At 46.3% G+C, this 27,923-nt stretch overlaps 1 protein-coding gene across 1 annotated transcript; it reads left to right on the forward strand.

Annotated features, from left to right (window-relative positions):
- LOC138681092 (oocyte zinc finger protein XlCOF7.1-like) lies at positions 1–27,923 on the forward strand. The gene is made up of 7 exons (XM_069768333.1): positions 1–51; positions 10,261–10,390; positions 10,498–10,665; positions 10,749–10,872; positions 10,988–11,085; positions 24,121–24,178; positions 25,065–27,923. The coding sequence occupies exons 2-7, from the start codon at positions 10,283–10,285 to the stop codon at positions 25,844–25,846; spliced, it is 1,338 nt and encodes a 445-aa protein (XP_069624434.1). The 5' UTR covers positions 1–51; positions 10,261–10,282; the 3' UTR covers positions 25,847–27,923.

Genomic DNA, 27,923 nt, shown 5'->3' on the forward strand with positions numbered 1-27,923 from the left:
AGGACTCTGCTGGTTGTCATGGTTCTGGATGAGGCTAAGTTTATCTGTGGGGTAAGGAAGTGTTTACAGTGTCGATGTAGCAGAGCCGCGTTTGTACGAGGTGTACGGAGCAGAGCTGCGTGTGCAAGGTGTATGGAGCAGAGTCGTGTGTGTACGGAGCACAGCCGCATGTGTACAAGGTGTACGGAGCGGTGACGCGTGTATACAAGGTGTACGGAGCGGAGCTGCGTGTACAAGAGTTGTAGTGAAAGGAGCCACATGTGTACGAGGTGTACGGAGCGGAGCCGCGTGTGTACAAGGTGTACGGAGCGGTGACGCATGTGTACAAGGTGAGCGGATCTGCGTGTATACGAGGTGTACGGAGCGCAACCGCGTGTGTACGAGGTGTACGGAACGGACGCTGTGTCGGATCGGAGCAGATATTGCTCCTCGCTCTGACACTGACTGGCACAAGAGACACAGAGGTCTTTATCAGTGGCGTAACGGAGCTGCAGCGTCGTGAGCAGTCAGCGGTGCGGCGCAGCTGGATGACATCATCCAGCGGCACGGGAGTGGAAGCTGCCGGCTGCTGCGAGGGAGCGTGTTGAAAGGTGTGTGTGGTGATGGAGAAGGCAATGCTGAAAGTGTGAGGGCAATGATGGGGGTGGGGTAACCATGTGGGGCCATTATACTGTACACAGCATCATGTGGGCTCATTACAGTATTGAGCACTGTGTGGCCATTATACAGTATGCAGCATCATGTGTGGCCATTATACAGTATGGAGCACCATGTGTGACCATTATACAGTATGAAGCATCGTGTGGCCATTATACAGTATGGAGCACCATGTGTGACCATTATACAGTATGGAGCATCATGTGTGGCCATTATACAGTAATGAGATTCATGTGTGGTCAGTATGGAGCACTGTGTGGCCATTTTACAGTATGCAGCATCATGTGTGGCCATTATGCTGTATGGAGCACTGTGTGGCCATTATACAGTATGCAGCGTCATGTGTGGCCATTATACAGTATGGAGCATCATGTGTGGCCATTATACAGTATGGAGCATCATGTGTGGCCATTATACAGTATTGAGCATCATGTGTGGCCGTTATACAGTATGGAGCATCATGTGGCCATTATACAGTATTGAACATCATGTGTGGCCATTATACAGTATGCAGCATCATGTGTGGCCATTATGCAGTATGGAGCATCATGTGTGGCCATTATACAGTGTGGAGCACCGTGTGGCCATTATACAGTATTGAGCATCATGTGTGGCCTTTATACAGTATGGAGTATCATGTGTGGCCATTATGCAGTATTGAGCATCATGTGTGGCCATTATACAGTATGGAGCATCATGTGTGGCCATTATACAGTGTGGAGCACTGTGTGGCCATTATACAGTATGGAGCATCATGTGTGGCCATTATACAGTATGCAGCATCATGTGTGGCCATTATGCAGTATGGAGCATCATGTGTGGCCATTATACAGTGTGGAACACTGTGAGGCCATTATACAGTAGTGAGCATCATGTGTGGCCTTTATACAGTATGGAGTATCATGTGCAGTCATTATACAGTATTGACCATCATGTGTGGCCATTATACAGTATGGAGCATCATGTGTGGCCATTATACAGTGTGGAGCACTGTGTGGCCATTATACAGTATGGAGCATCATGTGTGGCCATTATACAGTATGCAGCATCATGTATGGCCATGATACAGTATGAAGCATCATGTGTGGCCATTATACAGTATGGAGCACCATGTGTGGCCATTATACAGTATGCAGCATCATGTGTGGCCATTATACGGTATGGAGCATCATGTGTGGCCATTATACGGTATGGAGCATCATGTGTGGCCATTATACAGTATGGAGCATCATGTGTGGCCATTATATAGTATGGAGCATCATGTGTGGCCATTATACAGTATTGAGCATCACGTGTGGCCATTATGCAGTATTGAGCATCATGTGTGGCCATTATACAGTATGGAGCACCATGTGGGGCCATTGTACAGTATGGAGCACCATCTGGGGCCATTGTACAGTATGGAGCACCATGTGTGGCCATTGTACAGTATGGAGCACCATGTGTGGCCATTATACAGTATGGAGCACCATGTGTGGCCATTATACAGTATGGAGCACCATGTGTGGCCATTATACAGTATGGAGCACCATGTGTGGCCATTATACAGTATTGAACACCATGTGTGGCTATTATACAGTATGGAGCACCATGTGTGGCCATTGTTTTGTTTATAATTATTATTTATTAAACAGTATGATCAGCAGTAGTGATGAGTGAATATACTCGTTGCTCGGGTGTCCTCCAAGTATTTTTAGTCCTCGGAGATTTAGTTTTCATTGCCGCAGCTGAATGATTTACAGCTATTACCCAGCCAAAGTGGGGGTTGCCTGGTTGCTAGGGAATCCCCACATGTATTCAAGCTGGCTAGTAGCTGTAAAACATTCAGCTGAGGCGATGAAAACTAAATCTCTGAGGACTAAAAATACTCGGAGACCACCCGAGCATGCTCGGGAAAACCCGAGCAATGAGTATATTGGCTCATCACTAATCAGCAACGCTAAATGGGTGTGGTTGGGGCGTGCATATGGGTGTGACTAGTTGTGAAATGGGTGTGGTCAGAGGCGTGGCCTAAAACTTGCCACTGCGCGCGCCGCTAACTTTGTCTCTCTTTCCCTTCTTCAAAAGTTGGGAGATATGGTCTGTGTGAGAGGGGAGACCATGGGGGCGGTCTGTGTGAGAGGGGAGACCATGGGGAGCGGTCTGTGTGATAGAGGGGAGACCATGGGGGCGGTCTGTGTGAGAGGGGAGACCATGGGGAGCGGTCTGTGTGATAGAGGGGAGACCATGGGGAGCGGTCTGTGTGATAGAGGGGAGACCATGGGGAGCGGTCTGTGTGAGAGAGGGGAGACCATGGGGAGCGGTCTGTGTGATAGAGGGGAGACCATGGGGAGCGGTCTGTGTGATAGAGGGGAGACCATGGGGAGCGGTCTGTGTGAGAGAGGGGAGACCATGGGGAGCGGTCTGTGTGAGAGAGGGGAGACCATGGGGAGCGGTCTGTGTGAGAGAGGGGAGACCATGAGGAGCGGTCTGTGTGATAGGAGACCATGGGGAGCGGTCTGTGTGAGAGGGGGAGACCATGGCGAGCGGTCTGTGTGAGAGAGGGGAGAACATATGGAGAGGTCTGTGATAGGAGACCATGGGGAGCGGTCTGTGTGAGAGAGGGGAGACCATGGGGAGCGGTCTGTGTGATAGGAGACCATGGGGAGCGGTCTGTGTGAGAGAGGGGAGACCATGGGGGGGCGGTCTGTGTGATAGAGGGGAGACCATGGGGAGCGGTCTGTGTGAGAGGGGGAGACCATGGAGAGCGGTCTTTGTGAGAGAGGGGAGACCATGGGGAGAGGTCTGTGTGATAGAGGGGAGACCATGAGGAGCGGTCTGTGTGATGGAGGGGAGACCATGAGGAGCGGTCTGTGTATAGAGGGGAGACCATGAGGAGCGGTCTGTGTGATGGAGGGGAGACCATGGGGGGCGGTCTGTGTATAGAGGGAAGACCATGAGGAGCGGTCTGTGTGTTGGAGGGGAGACCATGGGGGGCGGTCTGTGTAAAGGAGGGGAGACCATGGGGAGTGGTCTGTGTATAGAGGGGAGACCATGAGGAGCGGTCTGTTTATAGAGGGGAGACCATGAGGAGCGGTCTGTGTATAGAGGGGGGACCATGGGGAGAGGTCTGTGTATAGAGGAGACCATGAGGAGCGGTCTGTGTATAGAGGGGGGACCATGGGGAGAGGTCTGTGTATAGAGGGGAGACCATGAGGAGCGGAGGGGAGACCATGAGGAGCGGTCTGTGTGATTGAGGGGAGACCATGGGGGGCGGTCTGTGTAATGGAGGGGAGACCATGGGGGGCGGTCTGTGTAATGGAGGGGAGACCATGGGGAGTGGTCTGTGTATAGAGGGGAGACTATGGGGGGCGGTTCCTGACTCCTTTCTGCGCTCAGTGATCTGTTGGAGGAGGCTCCATGTAGCTGTAGATGTTGGATTCTAGATACCACAGAATCTTTGGTGATGTCATGGTCATGTGATCAGTTACATGAGGGGAGGAGCAAAGCAGTGAGTTCCTGTCATGTGACCAGCAGATCACATGGCAGTGACATCACCACAGGTCCTGTATCCACCAGGGGCCACATAACAGAGCAGTCGGTCCATCAGCTGCTTTATCTCTTTCTCTGTATACTTCTGTGAGTTTCCTCTTCCTGGTTCCCAGTACCACAGGTGCCCCAGCAGGGGGCAGCATCACTTATACAGTGGCTGCTCTGCTCCTGATGCTCATTCTATGGTTGTTGTCCTGGAGATCGTTGTCCCCATCTTGCCTTTTTATTTTTTTCTGAACAGCTGAGCAAAGAATCACAGAAACATTGGATTACAATAATAACTCATTATGATTATCAGTGATCCGTGTGTGCAGCCCATAAATCCCAGACGTCGTCTGCAGTCACTGTGAACTGTAAAATGATCATTACAGTTAGAGTAACTGGCAGAAGTTTCTTCAGCTTCAAAAAGAATCATGGGCGCCTTAAAAAGCTTTTTACGGACTGAGCAAAACTAAGCATTATTTTTGCGGACTGTTGGTGACCCCGCTGGGGATCTGTGAGGCCTCGAATATTCCCCCCGGTGAATCGGGGTTTTCATACTTCCCAATTCTCCCAGAACAGCTGAGAGAAGATACCTCCCGAAAGTGTCGGTGATTCTCCGGCGTCTGCATGTTCTCCCCTTACATGATGTAACCCTCTGTGAGCACAAGTCCTGCTGGAAGAGGCAAAAGCAGCAGCTGTAAGAGGCAAAAGCAGCAGCTGTAAGAAGCAAAAGCAGCAGCTGGAAAACCGAGGCCATGGAGTGTATGTGACGATGGGGGGTGGAGTGTATGTGACAATGGAGGGTGAAGTGTATGTGACAATGGGGGGTGGAGTGTATGTGACAATGGGGGGTGGAGTGTATGTCAATGGGGGGTGGAGTGTATTTGACAATGGGGGGTGAAGTGTATGTGACAATGGGGGGTGGAGTGTATGTCAATGGGGGTGAAGTGTATGTGACAATGGGGGTTGGAGTGTATGGCAATGGGGGATGGAGTGTACAGTTAGGTCCATATATATTTGGACAGAGACAACATTTTTCTAATTTTGGTTATAGACATTACCACAATGAATTTTAAACAAAACAATTCAGATGCAGTTGAAGTTCAGACTTTCAGCTTTCATTTGAGGGTATCCACATTAAAATTGGATGAAGGGTTTAGGAGTTTCAGCTCCTTAGCATGCGCCATCCTGTTTTTAAAGGGACCAAAAGTAATTGGACAATTGACTCCAAGGCTATTTTATGGATAGGTGTGGGCAATCCCTTCATTATGTCATTCTCAATTAAGCAGATAAAAGGCCTGGAGTTGGTTTGAGGTGTGGTGCTGCATTTGGAAGGTTTTGCTGTGAAGTAAACATGCGGTCAAAGGAGCTCTCCATGCAGGTGAAACAAGCCATCCTTAAGCTGCGAAAACAGAAAAAACCCATCCTAGAAATTGCTACATTATTAAGAGTGGCAAAATCTACAGTTTGGTACATCCTGAGAAAGAAAGAAAGCTCTGGTGAACTCATAAATGCAAAAAGACCTGGGCGCCCACAGAAGATAACAGTGGTGGATGATTGCAGAATAATCTCCATGGTGAAGAGAAACCCCTTCACAACAGCCAACCAAGTGAACAACACTCTCCAGGAGGTCGGCGTATCAATATCCAAATCTACCATAAAGAGAAGACTGCATGAAGGTAAATACAGAGAGTTCACTGCACGGTGCAGCCACTCATCAGCATCAAGAATAAAAAGACTAAAAAACATCTAAAAAAGCCGCACAGTTCGGGAAGAACATTATTTGGACAGATTAAACCAAGATCAACCTCTACCAGAATGATGGAAAGAGAAAAGTATGGCGAAGGCGTGGTACAGCTCAGGATCCAAAGCATACCACATCATCTGTAAAACACGGCAGAGGCAGTGTGATGGCGCGGGCATGAATAAACCCGGCGGAGGCAGTGTGATGGCTTGGGCATGCATGGCTGCCAGTGGCGCTGGGTCACTAGTGTTTATTGATGATGTGACACAGGACAGAATCAGCCGAATGAATTCTGAGGTCTTCAGAGCCGCCATACTGTGTGCTCAGATCCAGCCAAATGCAGCCAAACTGATTGGTCGTCGTTTCATACTACAGATGGACAATGACCCAAAACATAAAGATAAAGCAACCCAGGAGTTTATTAAAGCAAAGAAGTGGAATATTCTTGAATGGCCAAGTCAGTCACCTGATCTCAACTCAATTGAGCATGTATTTCACTTGTTAAAGACTAAACTTCAGACAGAAAGGCCACAAACAAACAGCAACTGAAAACCACAGCAGTGAAGGCCTGGCAGAGCATCAAAAAGGAGGAAACACAGCATCTGGTGATGTCCATGAGTTCAAGACTTCAGGCAGTCATTGCCAACAAAGTGTTTTCAACCAAGTATTAAAAATGAACATTTTATTTAAAATTATTGAATCTGTCCAATTACTTTTGGTCCCTTTAAAAACAGGGTGGCACATGTTAAGGAGCTGAAACGCCTAAACCCTTCATCCAATTTTAATGTGGATACCCTCAAATGAAAGCTGAAAGTCTGAATTTCAACAGCATCTGAATTGTTTTGTTTAAAATTCATTGTGGTAATGTCTATAAATAAAATTAGAAAAATCTTGTCTCTGTCCAAATATATATGGACCCAACTGTATGTGACAATGGGGGTTAGAGTGTATGGCAATGGGGGGTGGAGTGTATGTGACAATGGGGGGTGGAGTGTATGTCAATGGGGGGTGGAGTGTATGTGACAATGGGGGGTGAAGTGTATGTGACAATGGGGCGTGGAGTGTATGTCAATGAGGGGTGGAGTGTATGGCAATGGGGGGTGGAGTGTATGTGACAATGGGGGGTGGAGTGCATGGCAATGGGGGGGTGGAGTGTATGTGACAATGGGGGTGGAGTGTATGTGACAATGGGGGGTGAAGTGTATGTGACAATGGGGGGTGGAGTGTATGGCAATGGGGGGTGGAGTGTATGTGACAATGGGGGTGGAGTGTATGTGACAATGGGGGGTGGAGTGTATGTGACAATGGGGGGTGGAGTGTATGTGACAATGGGGGGTGGAGTGTGCCTGATTGTGTGTTGTGTACTCGGGTCCTTCTCACTTCGTCCTCCATGTACAGCTGCTGATTTCTCTGAGCGTCACGTCATCACAACCCAATGAGCTCCTGTGACATTTGCCTCTATGGTATTTAGTTTGGCTCAGTGACGAGACAGCAGTTGGCGTCCATGACTCTACGGTCAGTCCTAACAATATATACATCAGTCAGACATGACATCTGCAGTGATGGGTCGGGTACATCTTGCGTCTTTTCTCTGCCTCATGCCCCGTTCACACCTCGGTTTTCCTCACGTCTTGCGTCTTTTCTCTGCCTCCGGCCCCGTTCACACCTCGGTTTTCCTCACGTTTTGCGTCTTTTCTCTGCCTCCGGCCCCGTTCACACCTCGGTTTTCCTCACTTGTGTGCGGTGTTTCCCGGATAGCTCTGCTCCATACACACATTCTGCCCCTTACAGTCTATGGGCTGCTCACACGTCCCTGTACGGACTGGTTCACACTGACTCTCAGACACTTGTGCGGTATTGATCGGGGCTCACACTCCCGGTGTCAGTCTGTGGATGGGGAATCTCTCGGACACGTCTTGTTCTGTCCGGTTTCCACAGACTGTGATAAAAGCAGAAGAAACCTCCATCAATGTCTTAAGAAAACTGAAGAAGATCGGAGCGTTCTCTGCATATAGGAGAAACCGCCGGAGTGTGAACGAGGCCTGATTCTGGGAGGTTTTCCTCCTGCTGGTGTCTTGGGCTCAGTTCACACTCACTGGTTTTCTTTCTGCAGTTTTAGTGCGATTTCTTGTTGTGCTGATGACGTGTGTTTTGTCTGCAGGACGTGGTTATTAATCCACCGAAAGTGGCGCAAAGTCCCTGAGCCCCTCCCGGATACTGGACGTCCCGGTGCCTCCAGTAATGGCTCCTGTCTGATTCTGACTCAGGAGTTGAGCCGCATCTTCCCCCGCGGATGATGACTGTAATATTCAGCCATCATCTGCCTGTGACAGTGTCAGTCTGTGACAGCAGCACTTACAGCACGTGGCCTGGGGGGATGGGGCACTGTGCTAACTGCCCGCTGACGCCCTGCAACGTGATCGCAGAGCGCCAATAGGTTGTCGTGTCAGCCGAGGGGCTGCTGAAGACCCCCGCACCTGTCATGGTGGCACTGCCTGTGGCTGGCAGTTATAGTATCAGTATTGCTGAATCATATTAGTTCTCAGCCAATATGGCCGCACGAGGGCTCGTATTCTTGTATCATTGAAGGATTCATTGTATGATGTGATGCACTGGAAAGCACAAACACATTCTAAGAGCAGCAAAATCCCCCCCCAAAAAAGCAAAATGCAGCAATTTTTTTTTGGTCCTGTTTTATCAGCGTTATAAGGTAAAAAGTCCCCGATAACAAGATGAGAGATCAGTAAGATCACGACGAGGCCAAACACGCAGAGGTTGTTGTCTTTATTTAAATAGTGAAAAAGATTCAGGAAATTCTTTAAAAAATGAATACATACATTTTTCTTGTGTCATAATTTTCTGAAATCCATGACGGTTTTAAAGGGGTTGTCCACCACGAGGAGGCTACTAGGACGACCCCTAGTTTGGCCCCAATAATCTCATAAAGCCTGTACTCCCCTCCTGTGACGGCGCCATTCCTGCAGTGGCGGCTTCACTGTCCCGGGGCTCTCATGTTGTCACCAGGGCTGTGGAGTCGCTAAGCCAAACCTCCGACTCTGACTCCTCAATTTCCATGACTCCGACTCCACCAAAATTGTCTCCGACTCCACAGCCCTGGTTGTGACATGTGACACCTGCGCCCAGTCAGGGATGGCATCACTGCCCCTGCCTCCCTGCCAACACCGCGGGAACGGCGCTGGCACTGGAGGCGAGGTTAAGGTTTATTATTTTATCGGGGCCAAGTATTTAGATCAACAAGGGGGAGTCCTAGTAGTGAACAACCCCTTTAACTGCGTTATGGATCTCGGAAAATGACACAAGAAAAATGTATTTATTTTGTTTGTTTGTTTTTTATGAATTTCAGAATTTTTTTTTTCACCATTTAAATAAAGAAAAAACTTCTGCATGTTTGGTATCGTCGTAATCTTACTGATCTGGAGCATCATGTTATCGGGGACTTTATGATAAACTGTTAATACAAGGACTAAAAAAATTTGGACAATTTCGCTTTTGTTTTGCAATTTCGCTGCACTTGTAATTTTCTTCTGCTTTCCAGTACATCCCATAATAAAATGAATTCTTCAATACTACAAAAATACAAGCGCTCGTTCGGTTATATTCACGGAAAATTAAAAGTTACGTCTCTTGGGAGAATTGTAGGATGACATTTAGGCCTAACAATGGAAAATTGATCTTTAAAAACATCAGTTTATTGTTTGAAGTCGTGGAAAGAAGTTTCTCGCTGCCGACTTGTTTGCCCAGAAGCCACGTGGACCGTCCGGCAGTGACCAGAATTGTGGCCATTACTTTCTGTGTGAACAGCGGCATAAAGTCGTGTAACTATTCGGTAACTCCTTTTGATGCCCATCTTTGAGCCTCTAGTACATTTTTTTGAGCCATTGTTGTTTTTCGTCCCTGCACTGCATTGTGGTTTATTACTGTGATCGTATTTCATTTTTTAAACTTTTATTTTATGCACTTATAAATAAAAAGTTCTGCCTCGTGTATTTCCCTCCTCTCTGCTGACGGCCAAAGCAGCAGCTGGAAAATGGAGGTTATAGAGCCGAACGGGAACGACGTCTCCTGCGGATGTTTGGGAGGATTACAGAATTACCTAAGAGTAATGGAGATGATGAGAGCGGGCGGCTGTATACGGTGCAGTGTGGGGGGTATCCTGTGTAACCCTGGACTCACTATAGAGGGTCGGCTGACTAATATGTGACCAGCAGTCCGGAGCATTTGTCACCGGCATTGTATACTGTGTGTACTCCTGTGTAACTCCCAATTAACGACACCCTGAACTTTGTGTAAGATTCTCCTCCGTCCTCTTTTTTTCTTATGTTTAGGACCCTTTCCCTTTATTAGACGATGGTCCTTTCCATCAGTGACCCCCCGAGGATGGAGCAGTACACAGACCACCTGACTGCTCGGATATTAGACCTCACCCTGGAGATAATCTACTGGATCACTGGAGAGGTGAGATCTTCACATCACTCTGATCTCTAGGAATAAAGCAGGGAAATGACGGGAAAGGTGAAGGATTCTTGGCCTCTGTGTAGTGATCGGCGTCTCCCCATACACAGGATCACACAGTAGTGAAGACGTCGTCTGGGGAGTGTGTGACCCCCCGTGTGTCAGGAGGGCGGAGCAGGACCCCGAGTGACATCACCGAGCCTCCACCTCATTCACTGACACATGAGCAGAAGATCCTAGAACTGACCAATAGGATCACTGAGCTGCTGAGCGGAGAGGTGAGCGCTGCCGGGAATGCTGGGACATTATACAATAACGCCGGGGGAGGGGTGTGCTAATGGCGGGTCATTGTGTGTGTCAGGTTCCTATAAGGTGTCAGGACGTCACCGTCTATTTCTCCATGGAGGAGTGGGAGTATATAGAAGGACACAAGGATCTGTACAAGGACGCCATGATGGAGGATCACCGGTCCATCACATCTCCGGGTAAGAGGAGACCTTCCTGGGTTGTAGAGAACAGGTCTGAGAGTCGTCTAGATTCCCCATCATCTGCTCATCACATATAGACAATGTATTCAGTCACTGCGGTTATTTCCTACAGATGGATCCAGTCCGAGAAATCCCCCGGAGAGAAGTCCCAGTCCTCTATATTCCCAGGATCGGCCAGAGGAGGAGGAAGATGTCCCCCGGGATCATCAGGTAGATGAGATGAGATTTTTTGCTAATCCTCTATAGATTGATACAATAAAGTTTTCTACTAAACTTCTGATTCATTTAAGGGGTCATAAAGCACAAAATCTCACTGTGGCCAAGAGTGAACAGGTGTCACTCTCCCATCATAGTCATCAAAAAAAGTTATTTGAGTGCGAGTACTCCCAGATTTTTTTTTTTTTTTTTTAAATAGGTTTTTATTAAAATCGAATATGAACAATACAATTTATGCATTTTTCCAGTGTTTTACAAAATTTTTACATTTTCCAAATCCCCAACAATCCCAACAAAACCCAAACCTCCCCCTCCCCTGACAGCTCATACCCATTTATACTTTTGTTACCAGTATTGATGGTTCTTTGAGCCATTTGACTCACTTATGTCCGCTTGTCCCTTTAGCACTCTCTTCCTTTCAGAGGCCCTCATCCTCCCATTTCCCATAACTACTCATCCCAGCTCGAGCCACGGAGACCACATTTTGTCAAACGTTTCTATTTTCCCACGTCTTTTGTAGACCCCCTTTTCCAAATTGAGACCATGTTTAACATATTTCAGGAATTCACCCCTTGTAGGCGGTTCTCCTTGATCCAGTTCCTTGCTATTACCTTCCTTGCCATATATAATAGCCTAGCTATTGCTATCTTCCAGGTATTATCCACTCTAATTTCCTCTACATGTCCCAGTATACACACTATCGGATCTCTCGGCACTCTGCATTTATACGCCCCTTCCACACGGCTCATTACCACCAACCAGAAAGCAACCAGTCTTGGACATGTCCACATCATGTGATATATTCCTGCATTCTCAGTCCTACATCTCGGGCATTCAGAGTCAGCACGCAACCCCGCTCTGCACAACACTTCCGGTGATTTATAGACTCTGTGCAAGATGTACAGCTGCGATAGTCTATACGGCTCGCTCAGTGACACTCGTGGAACCCACTCCAACACCGACTCCCAGGTTTCATCCTCCATTGGGCCTAAATCTCTTTCCCATTTCGCTCTCGCTTTTAGGGGGAAGTCTAGCAAATATGCATGTAGAAGGTCCTTATAAAGGGTGGTAATGACTCCCCTTGTGGATCCTTCCCCACACACGTATTCCAGAACTATGTCCTCCTGGATCTCAATACCACCGCCCTTGTTTTGAGCTTTAAAAGCATGTTTCATCTGAGCATATTGATACTCCCCAGTCGGTCTCAATCCAAACTCCCCTTGCAGCTGCGAAAAGGACTTTAATCCTCGTTGTTGAACTATCTGAGCCACCAAGTGGATTCCTTTGGCCTGCCACTCCGCCAGCACTCCAAGGGCCGCAAACTCAACCAAATTATTATTAAGCCATATCGGTGTAAATTTAGTCAGCCCCGTAACCCCCCGAATCTGTCGCAGTCTGGTCCATAATTTATGTATCAAAAACATAGTTGGGTATAATTTCCCCAATACTCTCAAGGAGTCATCCTCCAGACACTGCGCCACCGGTCGTCGGTCCGTCACCCTCTCCATCAAGTGCTGTACCGCACTGGCAGACGCCTCCCGCGCCCAGCCCTTCAAATGCTGGCTCTGGGCTGCAAGAAAATATAGCTCAGGATTGGGTAAAGCCAATCCTCCATCTTCCTTGGGTCGCTGAAGCGTCTCCAGGCGAATACGTGGGTACCGCCTCCCCCACATCAGACTTCTAAAAAGAGCACTAATCTGCCGGAATTTCCCACGTGGAATCCAAACTGGCGCATTATGTAGGACGTAAAGTAATTTGGGCATCAGAACCATTTTAATGAGATTAACCCTTCCCACCACCGATAGGTGCAATTTATTCCACGCATCCACTTTTGCTTTAAGGGCGCCCATGAGAGGTGTCAAATTCCTATACAAAAACTCTGTAACTGGCATCGAGATCCATATTCCCAGGTACTTGAAAAGGGATGCCACCTTAAGCCGCCCCTCTCCCAATGGCTCACTTCTGCTCTGCTCCACCCCATCCACCTCAAAGAGGACCGATTTATCCCAATTTATCCTCAATCCCGACAAGTCTCCAAATTTCCCAATGATCTCGATAGCCCCATTCAAGGCTTCATCCGGGTCCGCCAGGAACAGTAAGATGTCATCTGCATATAACGCAATCTTCTCCTCAACACTCCGATATCTGAACCCAGGGACCTCATCCGATTGTCGTATCTTGGCGGCCAGTGGCTCCACAGCTAAGGCAAACAGAAGGGGCGACAGTGGGCAACCCTGCCTCGTTCCTCTGGCCAACTTTATAGGCTGAGAGAGTTCCCCATTCACTCTAATTCTAGCTGTTGGTAGTGAATATAACAGTTGAGTCCACGCCACAAATTGCGGACCAATACCCATACACTTCAACACCCGCCAGAGATATCCACACTCCACACTGTCAAACGCCTTATGGGCATCCAAGGACGCAATAACCCTTCGGCCACAGTTGTCAGACCTCAGCTGCAGGTTCATATGCAGCCTCCGCAGATTAACCGCTGTAGACCTGTCAGGCATAAAACCAGACTGATCCGGATGTACAAGGTTAGCAATGATGCTGGACAAACGGGTAGCTAACACCTTGTCCAAGAGTTTGACATCAATGGTTAACAGAGAGATTGGCCGATATGACTCAGGCTTCCCCAGATCCTTATCCTCCTTCGGAATAACCACTATAGTGGCCTCCCTCATAGATGCTGGGAGATACCCTTGGCATCCAGCCTCCTCCAGTACTAACTTTAATCTAGAAATCAGCACTTCCTCCAAACTTTTATAGATTTCAGCTGGTAACCCATCAACCCCAGGTGCCTTCCCATTGGCCATAGACTTCAGCGCCCGACTCAGTTCCTCTTCGGTGATAGGGGCATCGAGGCTCACCCTATCCTCCTCACTCAATTTCGGAAGACCCAGACTCTCAAGGAAAGTCTCCGTATCTCCGGCTGACTCATTGACCCTGGAGGAATATAAGTTCGCGTAGAAGTCCGCAAAGACCTTTATAATTTCAGGTGTTTCAGATACCCTGCTCCCCCCATCTGAAACCAACGAGTGCACATACGAGGTACTACGCTGAGCCGCGGCTACCACCGATAGCATGTGTCCCACTGTTTCTCCCTCCTGAAAATAAGTCACCCTCTGAAACTCCCGCTTCCTTTCAGCTTTTCCCAGCAGAATCTTTTCCATACAATTTTGCGCTGTTCTCAACCTTTTCTCTGCTTCGGAAGTCCCCAGCACTACCATCTCGTCCTCTGCGGCTTTCAGCTCCTCCATCGCCACTCTCTCCGCCTCCCTTGTCCTCCTCTTACACCTACTAATGTCTCTAAATAGTAACCCTCTCAGGTACGCTTTCATTGCATCCCAAACAGTTAGAGCATCTGCACTCCCATCATTTAAAGCAAAGAATTCCGTCACCTCCTTCCCTATACCGTCCAAGTCAATACTCTGTAACCAGTTAGGATGGATCTTCCATTCTCTCCCACTTGCGGTCCGTGTCCCCAACAACCTAACCTCCACCTCAATTGGACTGTGATCCGAAAGGGCCCTCGGCAGATAACGCACCTCCCCCACCATTGTGTCCATCAGACAGTTACCCAGCGCCATATCAATTCTGGATAGCGTAGCATGAGCCGGCGAGTAGCACGAGTACCCTCTCTCCCCAACATGTCTAACTCTCCATAGATCAATCATGCCTATTTCACGCACATAGGTACCAAATGTTGTAGTGTGCCCCTCCGACCTGTTCTGGGTGTTCTTATTTTTATCCCAAAAGTCATCACAGATATTGTTCAAATCCCCAATAATTAAGAGTGGTAGTGGTTCCCATCGTTCCACCTTCTCCAACACCTCCCTGATCTTCTTACTTGAATATGGAGGTGGAATATACATTGCCGCAACACACAATCTCACTCCATACAATATACATTGTATCACCACATACTGACCCTCAGCATCCACGCATACTTTCACCTCTTCATACTGCACTCCCATCGGCACCAACACTGACACACCTCTTGAGTACGTCGAAAAGGTAGAATGATACCCTTTCTGTATCCAACGTCTATTCAGTACGTCCACTTTCTCCTGTATCAAGTGCGTCTCTAACAAGCATATCATAGAAGCCCGCTGATCCTTCGCATACTGCAAGCTCGCAGCTCTCCTAGACTTATCCGCCAGACCTCTCACATTCCAACTCAATATCTTAAAGCGGTCCCCTATTATGTGACTCATCATCTTTAGTTATGTCGTTACTCCCGGTTCTGAGCTGTCTAACTTCCCTCCCCATCCTTACCCCCCCCCCCCCCCACACCCCCCAATACTATACATTCTGCCTCTTATCAAGAGTGGGGCACCATCACCCATTGCGAACACTCTTGTTAACGTAACCTTCTCCTTCCGCCTCCCGCTACCGTTTATAACAGAATTCGGCGCAAATCTTAGAAGAACAATATAATTCAACCTGTATTAACCCCTTCATGACCCAGCCTATTTTGACCTTAATGACCTGGCCGTTTTTTGCAATTCTGACCAGTGTCCCTTTATGAGGTAATAACTCAGGAACGCTTCAACGGATCCTAGCGGTTCTGAGATTGTTTTTTCGTGACATATTGGGCTTCATGTTAGTGGTAAATTTAGGTCAATAAATTCTGCGTTTATTTGTGATAAAAACGGAAATTTGGCGAAAATTTTGAAAATTTCGCAATTTTCACATTTTGAATTTTTATTCTGTTAAACCAGAGAGTTATGTGACACAAAATAGTTAATAAATAACATTTCCCACATGTCTACTTTACACCAGCACAATTTTGGAAACAAAATTTTTTTTTGCTAGGAAGTTATAAGAGTTAAAATTTGACCAGCGATTTCTCATTTTTACAACGAAATTTACAAAACCATTTTTTTTAGGGACCACCTCACATTTGAAGTCAGTTTGAGGGGTCTATATGGCTGAAAATACCCAAAAGTGACACCATTCTAAAAAATGCACCCCTCAAGGTGCTCAAAACCACATTCAAGAAGTTTTTTAACCCTTCAGGTGCTTCACAGCAGCAGAAGCAACATGGAAGGAAAAAATGAACATTTAACTTTTTAGTCACAAAAATTATCTTTTAGCAACATTTTTTTTATTTTCCCAATGGTACAAGGAGAAACTGAACCACGAAAGTTGTTGTCCAATTTGTCCTGAGTACGCTGATACCTCATATGTGGGGGTAAACCACTGTTTGGGCGCACGGCAGGGCTTGGAAGGGAAGGAGCGCCATTTGACTTTTTGAATGAAAAATTGGCTCCACTCTTTAGCGGACACCATGTCACGTTTGGAGAGCCCCCGTGTGCCTAAAAATTGGAGCTCCCCCACACGTGACCCCATTTTGGAAACTAGACGCCCCAAGGAACTTATCTAGATGCATAGTGAGAACTTTGAACCCCCGGGGGCTTCACAAATTGATCCGTAAAAATGAAAAAGTACTTTTTTTTCACAAAAAAATTCTTTTAGCCTCAATTTTTTTCATTTTCACATGGGCAACAGGATAAAATGGATCCTAAAATTTGTTGGGCAATTTCTCATGAGTACACCGATACCTCACATGTGGGGGTAAACCACTGTTTGGGCACATGGTAAGGTTCGGAAGGGAAGGAGCGCCATTTGACTTTTTGAATGAAAAATTATCTCCATCGTTAGCGGACACCATGTCGTGTTTGGAGAGCCCCCGTGTGCCTAAACATTGGAGCTCCCCCACAAATGACCCCATTTTGGAAACTAGACCCCCCCAAGGAACTTATCTAGATGCATATTGAGCACTTTAAACCCTCAGGTGCTTCACAAATTGATCTGTAAAAATGAAAAAGTACTTTTTTTTTCACAAAAAAATTCTTTTCGCCTCAGTTTTTCATTTTCACATGGGCAATAGGATAAAATGAATCCTAAAATTTGTTGGGCAATTTCTCCCGAGTACGCCGATACCTCATATGTGGGGGTAAACCACTGTTTGGGCACACGGCAGGGCTCGGAAGGGAAGGCGCGCCATTTGACTTTTTGAATGGAAAATTAGCTCCAATTGTTAGCGGACACCATGTCGCGTTTAGAGAGCCCCTGTGTGCCTATGCATTGGAGCTCCCCCACAAGTGACCCCATTTTGGAAACTAGACCCCCCAAGGAACTTATCTAGATGCATATTGAGCACTTTAAACCCCCAGGTGCTTCACAGAAGTTTATAATGCAGAGCCATGAAAATAAAAAATAATTTTTCTTTCCTCAAAAATGATTTTTAGCCTGGAATTTCCTATTTTGCCAAGGGTAATAGGAGAAATTGGACCGCAAATGTTGTTGTCCAGTTTGTCCTGAGTACGCTGATACCCCATATGTGGGGGTAAACCACTGTTTGGGCGCACGGCAGGGCTCGGAAGGGAAGGCACGCCAATTGGCTTTTTAAATGGAAAATTAGCTCCAATCATTAGCGGACACCATGTCACGTTTGGAGAGCCCCTGTGTGCCTAAACATTGGAGATCCCCCACATATGACCCCATTTTGGAAACTAGACCCCCAAAGGAACTAATCTAGATGTGTGGTGAGGACTTTGAACTTCCAAGTGCTTCACAGAAGTTTATAACCCAGAGCCATGAAAATAAAATAAAAATTTTATTTTCTCTAAAATGATTTTTTAGCCTGCAATTTATTATTTTCCCAAGGGTAACAGGAGAAATTTGACCCCAAAAGTTGTTGTACAGTTTCTCCTGAGTACGCTGATACCCCATATGTGGGGGTAAACCACAGTTTGGGCACATGTCGGGGCTCGGAAGTCAAGTAGTGACATTTTGAAATGCAGACTTTGATGGAATGCTCTGCGGGCGTTACGTTGCGTTTGCAGAGCCCCTGATGTGGCTAAACAGTAGAAACCCCCCACAAGTGACCCCATTTTAGAAACTAGACCCCGAAAGGAACTTATCTAGATGTGAGGTGAGCACTTTGAACCCCCAAGTGCTTCACAGAAGTTTATAACACAGAGCAGTGAAAATAATAAATACGTTTTCTTTCCTCAAAAATAATTTTTTAGCCCAGAATTTTTTATTTTCCCAAGGGTTACAGGAGAAATTGGACCCCAAAAGTTGTTGTCCAGTTTCTCCTGAGTACGCTGATACCCCATATGTGGGGGTAAACCACTGTTTGGGCACACGTCGGGGCTCAGAAGGGAAGTAGTGACTTTTGAAATGCAGACTTTGATGGAATGGTCTGCGGGCGTCACGTTGCGTTTGCAGAGCCCCTGGTGTGCCTAAACAGTAGAAACCCCCCACAAGTGACCCCATTTTGGAAACTAGACCCCCCAAGGAACTTATCTAGATATGTGGTGAGCACTTTGAACCCCCAAGTGCTTCACAGACGTTTACAACGCAGAGCCGTGAAAATAAAAAATCATTTTTCTTTCCTCAAAAATGATGTTTTAGCAAGCAATTTTTTATTTTCTCAAGGGTAACAGGAGAAATTGGACCCCAGTAATTGTTGCCCAGTTTGTCCTGAGTACGCTGATACCCCATATGTGGGGGTAAACCACTGTTTGGGCACATGTCGGGGCTCGGAAGTCAAGTAGTGACGTTTTGAAATGCAGACTTTGATGGAATGGTCTGCGGGCGTCACGTTGCGTTTGCAGAGCCCCTGGTGTGCCTAAACAGTAGAAACCCCCCACAAGTGACCCCATTTTGGAAACTAGACCCCCCAAGGAACTTATCTAGATATGTGGTGAGCACTTTGAACCCCCAAGTGCTTCACAGACGTTTACAACGCAGAGCCGTGAAAATAAAAAATCATTTTTCTTTCCTCAAAAATGATGTTTTAGCAAGCAATTTTTTATTTTCTCAAGGGTAACAGGAGAAATTGGACCCCAGTAATTGTTGCCCAGTTTGTCCTGAGTACGCTGATACCCCATATGTGGGGGTAAACCACTGTTTGGGCACATGTCGGGGCTCGGAAGTCAAGTAGTGACGTTTTGAAATGCAGACTTTGATGGAATGGTCTGCCGGCGTCACGTTGCGTTTGCAGAGCCCCTGGTGTGCCTAAACAGTAGAAACCCCCCACAAGTGACCCCATTTTGGAAACTAGACCCCCCAAGGAACTTATCTAGATATGTGGTGAGCACTTTGAACCCCCAAGTGCTTTACAGACGTTTACAACGCAGAGCCGTGAAAATAAAAAATCATTTTTCTTTCCTCAAAAATGATGTTTTAGCAAGCAATTTTTTATTTTCTCAAGGGTAACAGGAGAAATTGGACCCCAGTAATTGTTGCCCAGTTTGTCCTGAGTACACTGATACCCCATATGTGGGGGTAAACCACTGTTTGGGCACACGTCGGGGCTCGGAAGGGAAGGAGCACCATTTGACTTTTTGAATAAAAGATTGGCTGGAATCAATGGTGGCGCCATGTTGCGTTTGGAGACCCCCTGATGTGCCTAAACAGTGGAAACCCCTCAATTCTAACGCCAACACACCCCTAACCCTTATCCCAACTGTAGCCGTAACCCTAACCACAACCCTAACCCCAACACACCCCTAACCCTAACCACAACCCTAATTCCAACCCAACCCTAACCCTAAGGCTATGTACCCACGTTGCGGATTCGTGTGAGATTTTTCCGCACCATTTTTGAAAAATCCGCGGGTAAAAGGCACTGCGTTTTACCTGCGGATTTACTGCGGATTTCCCCTGCGGATTCCTATTGAGGAATAGGTGTAAAACGCTGCGGAATCCGCACAAAGAATTGACATGCTGCGGAAAATACAACGCAGCGTTTCCGTGCGGTATTTTCCGCACCATGGGCACAGCGGATTTGGTTTTCCATAGGTTTACATGGTACTGTAAACCTGATGGAACACTGCTGCGGATCCGCAGCGGCCAATCCGCTGCGGATCCGCAGCCAAATCCGCACCGTGTGCACATGGCCTAATTCTAAAGGTATGTGCACACGCTTCGGAAAACGCTGCGGATCCGCAGCAGTTTCCCATGAGTTTACATTTCAATGTAAACCTATGGGAAACAAAAATCGCTGTACACATGCTGCGGAAAAACTGCACGGAAACGCAGCGGTTTACATTCCGCAGCATGTCACTTCTTTCTGCGGATTCCACAGCGGTTTTACAACTGCTCCAATAGAAAATCGCAGTTGTAAAACCGCAGTGAAATGCGCAGAAAAACCGCGGTAAATCTGCCATAAATCCGCAGCGGTTTCGCACTGCGGATTTATCAAATCCGCTGCGGAAAAATCCGCAGAGGACCAGAATACGTGTGCACATACCCTACCCCTAACCCTACCCCTAACCCTACCCCTACCCCTAACCCTACCCCTAACCCTACCCCTAACCCTAACCCTAGTTCTAACTCCAACCTTAGTGAAAAAAAAAAAAAATTCTTTATTTTATTATTGTCCCTATCTATGGGGGACAAATGGGGGGGTCATTTACTGTTTTTTTATTTTGACCACTGTGATAGATTATATCACAGTGATCAAAATTCACATTGGAACGAATCTGCCGGCCGGCAGATTCGGCGGGCGCACTGCGCATGCGCCCGCCATTTTGGAACATGGCGGCGCCCGGGGAAGAAGACGGACGGACCCCGCCAGGATCGGTAAGTATAAGGGGGGGAGATCAGGGCACGGGGGGGCGTCGGAGCACGGGGGGGGAGGGATCGGAGCATGGGGGAGAGTGATCGGTGTGCGGGCGGGTGGATCGGTGTGCAGGGGGGGTGGATCGGAGCACGGGGGGGGATCGGAGTGCGGGGGGGTTTGATTGGAGCACGGGGGGGTGTGATTGGAGCACGGGGGGAGCGGACAGGAGGACGGGGGAGCGGAGCACAGGACGGAGGGGAGCGGGCCACAGATCGGGGGGCTGGGGGGGCGATCGGTGGGGTGGGGGCACATTAGTATTTCCAGCCATGGCCGATGATATTGCAGCATCGGCCATGGCTGGATTGTAATATTTCACCATTTTTTTAGGTGAAATATTACAAATCGCTCTGATTGGCAGTTTCACTTTCAACAGCCAATCAGAGCGATCGTAGCCACGAGGGGGTGAAGCCACCCCCCCTGGGCTAAACTACCACTCCCCCTGTCCCTGCAGATCGGGTGAAATGGGAGTTAACCCTTTCACCCGATCTGCAGGGACGCGATCTTTCTGTGACACAGCATATGCGTCACAGGTCGGATTGGCACCGACTTTCATGACGCATACGCTGTGTCACAGGTCGGGAAGGGGTTAAATTACAACTGCAAGAAACTAAATAAGCTTTTAGTACGCTGCACACCCTTCCTCCCTCGTACTTCTCCGCCGCATCAGCACTCCAAGTGCATTCCCTGAATAATACCCAGCTCCACCCTCCAACCTTCACATTTCAATTACCAGTGTACTGTCAATCAAACTCTTTTTCTCCTTTTTGAAAGAATTAAAATACCTCCCGACTAACCCACCCCACATTTTCAATCTCCTTTCCCTTTAAGCTTTTTAGCGTTAAGATCTATCCACTCGGTATCGTCCTCCGGCGTCTGGAAAAAATGAATCTTATCCAACGCTACCACTCTCAGTCGTGCCGGAAACATCATGGAGTATTGCACTCCCAGTTCTCTCAGCCGTCTCTTGATACCCGTGAACATCATCCGTTGTTTCTGTACCAGGGCGGAATAGTCAGGGTAAATAGCAATTCTTTGACCTCCAATTGTCAGATCCGTCATGTCTCTAGCCTTCCTCAGGATAATGTCTCTGTCTCTGTAGTTTAGGATTTTGGCAAGCATGGTACGGGGACTTGCTCCAGGGACAGGTGGTTTCGGTGGGACCCTGTGGGCTCTTTCTACCGCAAATACTTTTGTCAGTGCTGCATCACCAAAAGTCTCAAGTAGCCAACTTTCAATATACTCCGTGGGATTCCTCCCCTCAGTTTTTTCAGGGACACCCACTATACGAATGTTATTTCTTCTGGACCTATTTTCCAGATCCTCATTTTTTGCAACCAGCTCCGATATTGCCTGAGTAAACTTCCTCTCCGCTTTCTGCAGCTGCACTATATGGTCTTCTGCCGTGCTCACTCTTTCTTCCACAGCCCCCACACGTTTGTCAATCTTCTGCAGGGCTGCATTTATCTGGGCTGTATCCCCCTTGACCTCCTGTATCTGCTGGGTCAGGGATTGTTTGCAGGATGATACCAGTGCAAAGACATCTCTAAGGGTGGGCTCTGCTCCTGACTCCTTATCTTCAGATCCCCCTACTACCACCGCCATGTCACCATCCCTGCTCCCCTGTTGTACCTCCTGCTCCTCTGCTGGGCTTTCCTCCTCTCCTTCTGTGTCTGCTCCGGCGTCCTCCTCTGCTTTTCCTGTGTTCCCTGCGGCCTCCACTCTAGCAAACTGCTGGAGCTTTGCCGCCGCCGCCATTCTCTTCTGGCATGCCGCGTTGTCCTTCTCCGCCTTCTCCCTGGCGTCGGCGCCATCTTGGCTGATCCCAGCCTCGCCGGCTCCTGCATCTCTTTGCCTCCTCCTGGTCATATTTATTGACCTCGGGGCCGCCTCTATACACCGCCGCACTCCCGGGACTCTCCTGCAGCCGGTAAGCGCCTTGAATCGCCGCTCAGCTGCGGCTTATAAGGATAATGTCAGCGTTAGCAGCAGGAGCGCTCTGTCACCCGTCCGCTCACATGGACGTTCAGGCCACGCCCCGAGTACTCCCAGATTTAATACATGCAAACACATGGAGTAGACACAAAGTCTCACAAATCATTCTAAAACCATTAGTTTATTTAATAAATATTACATACAAATATGCCAACATACATAATACAAGAAATACCCAAATGACGCCGGGAAACTCGCGGGATTCACCCCAATTCTTGGGTAAGCATGTGGATTAATTTGCTGCAGTTGGAGACTGGCGGTGTTTATAATGATGCAATTTTGCAATAGATCACTGATAGGCAATGTCTCGGTTTTTCTGTGCAGTATGAGTGTAGTTATGCTGCTACCATGAGGGAACGCACGTTTTTTCCTGCCTATTCCCTGTTATACCACTAGTTTGTTCCTTGTGTACCTCCTGCATTTGGGTATTTATTGTATTATGTATGTTGGCATATTTGTATGTAATATTTATTAAAGAAACTAAACTTCTGATTCAGTAGAGTGTGCGCTGATCAGACAGAACATTAATCTCTTGGCTAATATTGTGTCATGAGAACAGCTCTGACCCACCGAGGCACAGACTCCACAAGGCTCCTAAAACATTAGCAGCAAATCCTTTACAGTCTGTCATCATTATTCTCATTTACACATGGAAACACGAGAAGCAATGGAAGGAAACTGAAAGGGAGAAGATACAGATTACTCCTCGCCAAGTTGTGATCACACGTTCAATTTCTCTACAAAACTAAACAAAATATAGTAAAAATCCATTTGAAAAAGATTGTTTTAACAATATATATATGGTATATATCTACATAATCACATTTTTCCCAGTTAAAAAAAATGAATAGAAAAAATAAGAAAAAAAAACACATATTTAGTATTGCTGCTTCTGTAAAAGTGAATACTGTCAAGAGGCATGCCTGGAGAATCATCTTGCTGGGTCAATTTTGGTGACCACAAAAATAAAAAATAATTATTTTTTTTTTCCCCATTTGGATTTTTTTTCTCGTTGTTCAGTACATTATACGGTGAAATGAATAATTTAATTCAAAACTACAACTTGCCGGGCAAAAAAAAAAAATCACAAGGGAAACTGCACACATCGTTAAATCGATCTGAGCCTGTGCCTGTGTGTGTTCAGTCTCTGCTCTCTGTGTTTGAGTGACAGCTGCAGCTTGTACTTATCAGTGTGAGATTTCAGCAGCAGCGTGGAGGAGGGACCCTGAGGAGCTGTCAGTCAGGTGAGAGGAGACTGAATACACTAGGACTATCATTTACCATCAAGGGCAGTTTTCGGTTTTGCCTTCTTTGGGATTATGACCTTCATCTGGAGATAAGATAAACGGGTTCTGTTTTATTTTTCTCATGTCTTTAATGTGGGATTCTTGCAGGAAAGTTCTGGCAAAACGACAAAGGGATTTGTGAAACCCACGTCAGTGTCAGTCACCGGTAAGATCGGCTTATAAATCTTATTTCACTCATCGGAGGGTCACAAAGATGTCTTCTTTGTGATCATTTTTAGTAACGTTCCTTCTCTTTTCCAAGAATATTAAGGTGAACAAAGGTCTTGTAGAGGGGTGTGATCTGTAAAACCGGGTGTGCATGAAAAAGGGGCATAATTTACCCCAATCTCTACATGGGATTATATCATGGGACCTTTCCCTGTGTTATTTTCTTCCATGTCCATTTTAATTTATCATCTCAGTAAAGCTAGGGCTACACGTCGGCCTTGGCTGTCACATAAGTTACGCAGCCAAATATTGTAATGTGTATATTCTACAATGATCAGGGTCCCGTTGGACCTCTGGGTACAATGACCACGATAAGCAAGTCATAAAAAAATCCACCTGGGTCTGATTTTTCATAATTTGCTTATGGCGGTCGCGGTACCCTACGGGGCACAGTTCAACCCCAATCTCTACAAGGGATTATATCATGGGACCTTTCCGTGTGTTATTTTCTTTCACGCCCATTTTACTTTATCATCTCAGTAAAGCTAGGGCTACACGTCGGCCTTGGCTGCGACATAAGTTACGCAGCCAAATATCGTTATGCCTATCTGCTACATCGCAGCACGATACAAATGGTCAGTGTCCCGTTGGACCTCTGTATACAATGATCGCAATAAGCAAGTCGTAAAAAAATCCAACTGGGTCTGATTTTTCATAGTTTGCTTGTCGCGGTACCCTACGGGGCATTTTGTTTGTATTGTGCCGTGATGCATAACTATCTTTAGCTACAAGTCCAGTGTTGAGGCCAAAGTCGTGTGTAGCTGTAGCCTGTAACGTGATTGTTTTATTTAGTAAAATATACAAGGTTTTGTTTCTTTTTCCAGTTGAAGACGGGATAAGAGGCTTCCGGGGATATCCCCATCTCTCCTCATGTTATGAAGTAGAAGATGACAATATCATACAAGTCCCATCAAGAACGACTGATGCATCGGCAGATCTTCATTGCAAAGGTATATTCTCTGACATCACTGATCACTGGATGCCTTCATCTGATCAATCGCTGATTGGCAAACAAAGAACTGGAGAGAGATGGAAACATTTTAGAAAGAAATCTAATCTTACCTTGCCTCAGCGAATAATGACAGATGAGCGACCATTCCCCTGTTCAGAATGTGGGAAATGTTTCGCCAAGGAATTTCAACTTAACAAACATAAAAAAACTCACACGGGAGAGATGTCGTATTCATGTCCCGAATGTGGGAGGCGTTATAGTGAGAAATCCCGCGCCGTAGACCATCTAAGAGTACACACAGGGGAGAAGCCATTTTCATGCTCGGAATGTGGGAAATGTTTTAGCCGGAAATCGTATCTTGTGACTCATCTAAAAATTCACATTGGAGAGAAGCCGTTTTTATGTACAGAGTGTAGGAAACGTTTTATTCACAAATCACATATTTTGGTCCATCTCAGAAGTCACACGGGGGAGAAACCGTTTTCATGTCCTGAATGTGGGAAATGTTTTAGTAATAGATCACATATTTTGGGACATCTAAGAAGTCACACAGGGGAGAAGCCATTTACGTGCTCAGAATGTGGGAAATGTTTCGCCAACAAGTTTAATCTTGATAGACATAAGAGAACTCACAAATTGGAGAAACCATCGTAACCTCTTACGCTGATTTTTATGCTAGTAACTAGTGTCCAATGCAGCGGGCATGAGCTGTATATTATAGCCGACACCCTGCTGCACCATCCACCATCGGTTTTAGGACCAATCATGGCCGTTTAGTTCACCAGATTCTGTTGCAATGACGACAGTGATATCTAGATGGTTAACAGAGGAAGAGGCCTTTTCTCTTTAACCCTATCAGGGCCCCACGATTGCGGGTCCCAGTGGTTGTAATGACAACCCAAGGTGGAGTACTGGCCTCTGGGTAAGGTGGCAGGTTGAAACAGGCTGTGTCATTGTATAACGGACAGGTCTCATGCACTGCAATTCAGAAGTACTGCAAAGTATTAGACATTCAATGTGAAAAATATTCAGGTTGTGAAGTGTTGCTAAGTAGTAATGTAAAAGCAAGTTTTAATAACATTTGTAAAAAAAAAAAAAAAAAATACAAGAAATTAAAAGAAAATATTAAACACTTTTGCCTCCAAAAACACCACTGTTATGTAAAAAAAATAAACAGAAAGACATAAAAACAATTCGTATCACTACGCCTAATTATCAAAATTAGAAAAATAGTTACACTGTTACATTACGTATTCCATACTGTAAACGCCATAAAAAATTTTTTTAAATTCTCCAAAAATGTAACTTTTTCACTATACCGACACAGGAAAAAAGGAATAAGAGGCTTTTGTATGTTAAAAGAAAATCTGTAAAATGCCGGCTTCCTGTGGCTCTGTCAGCAATAAAATAAAAAGTTACAGTTCTCAGAATATGGAGATTACAGTTTGTAAAATATTGTTTTTTTGCACGCAAAAGTAACAAAGGAGAAAAAACCTATATGTGTGATATCGGTGTAATCGTGCTGACCTGAATAATAAAGCTGTCTTATCACATTTACTGCACAACGACCGGCATAAAAAAAATCTGGACTTCGTTTTGAGTCCAAAAAATGTAAATATAATATTATGTCCCCCAAAAATGGTATGGATAAGAACTTCACCTACTCGTGCAAAAAACAAGCCCTTACTCAATTATGTCAGGCAAAAAAAAAGTTACAGCTCTTAGAATAGGGCAGCAAAAACAACAACATTTTTTGGATAAAATTTCGTTTAGTGTGCAAAAGTAGCAAAACATAAAATAAAACCTTACAGAAATCTGTCATCGCTGTAATGGCGCTGACCTGAAGGGTGAAGCCGTCATCAGTCACTTACACCACAGGGTGAATGGAGGTAAATTGTTTTTCCCCATATATCAGAATAAGGCTCGGTTCACATTCTGAGCTCTTCAAGTTTCTGCCTAAAGCCCCAAAAAATGCAACTCAGATTCATTATAATGAGGCAACAGTGGAGTAACTGTGGACACTGTCTACTCTCTGATGAATTGGGGTTCATCAACACGACAGACAAAAGTGCGACCAACCATTGTGTACAGTGGGGCAAAAAAGTATTTAGTCAGTCAGCAATAGTGCAAGTTCCACCACTTAAAAAGATGAGAGGCGTCTGTAATTTACAACATTTTTTTTGCATATTATGGTGGAAAATAAGTATTTGGTCAGAAACAAACAATCAAGATTTCTGGCTCTCACAGACCTATAACTTCTTCTTTAAGAGTCTCCTCTTTCCTCCACTCATTACCTGTAGTAATGGCACCTGTTTAAACTTGTTATCAGTATAAAAAGACACCTGTGCACACCCTGTGCCACCGTGTGTGTGGCGGCCTCGACCAATCAGAGACGCGGGATGTCTACGTCCTTTATGACATCATCGTCGCTGTGCCCGTCGCTGATTGGTCGAGGCCTGGCGGCCTCGACCAATTAGAGCCGTGGGATTTCTACGTCGATGCCCAGAGACGTGGGATTTCCAGGACAGACAGACAGACAGAAAGACAGACAGACGGAAAAACCTTTAGACAATTATATATATAGATGGCCCCCATAAGATGCTCCATAGTATATGCCTCATATGCTGCTGCATTATGGTTGATGACCACCATAAGATGCTCCATAGTATATGCCCCGTATGCTACTCCATAAATGTTAATGGCCCCCCATAAAATGCTCCATAGTATTATA

This window comes from Ranitomeya imitator, chromosome 5, assembly GCF_032444005.1.
Source record: "Ranitomeya imitator isolate aRanImi1 chromosome 5, aRanImi1.pri, whole genome shotgun sequence".
NCBI lineage: Eukaryota > Metazoa > Chordata > Amphibia > Anura > Dendrobatidae > Ranitomeya > Ranitomeya imitator.

Excerpts from the sequence above, each read along its gene's own strand:
- LOC138681092 (XM_069768333.1), top strand. The coding sequence starts at position 10,283 with ATGGTCCTTTCCATCAGTGACCCCCCGAGGATGGAGCAGTACACAGAC. Across the intron at positions 10,666-10,748 it reads CTGAGCTGCTGAGCGGAGAG|GTTCCTATAAGGTGTCAGGA; the intron begins GTGAGCGCTGCC and ends TGTGTGTGTCAG. Across the intron at positions 10,873-10,987 it reads CCGGTCCATCACATCTCCGG|ATGGATCCAGTCCGAGAAAT; the intron begins GTAAGAGGAGAC and ends TATTTCCTACAG.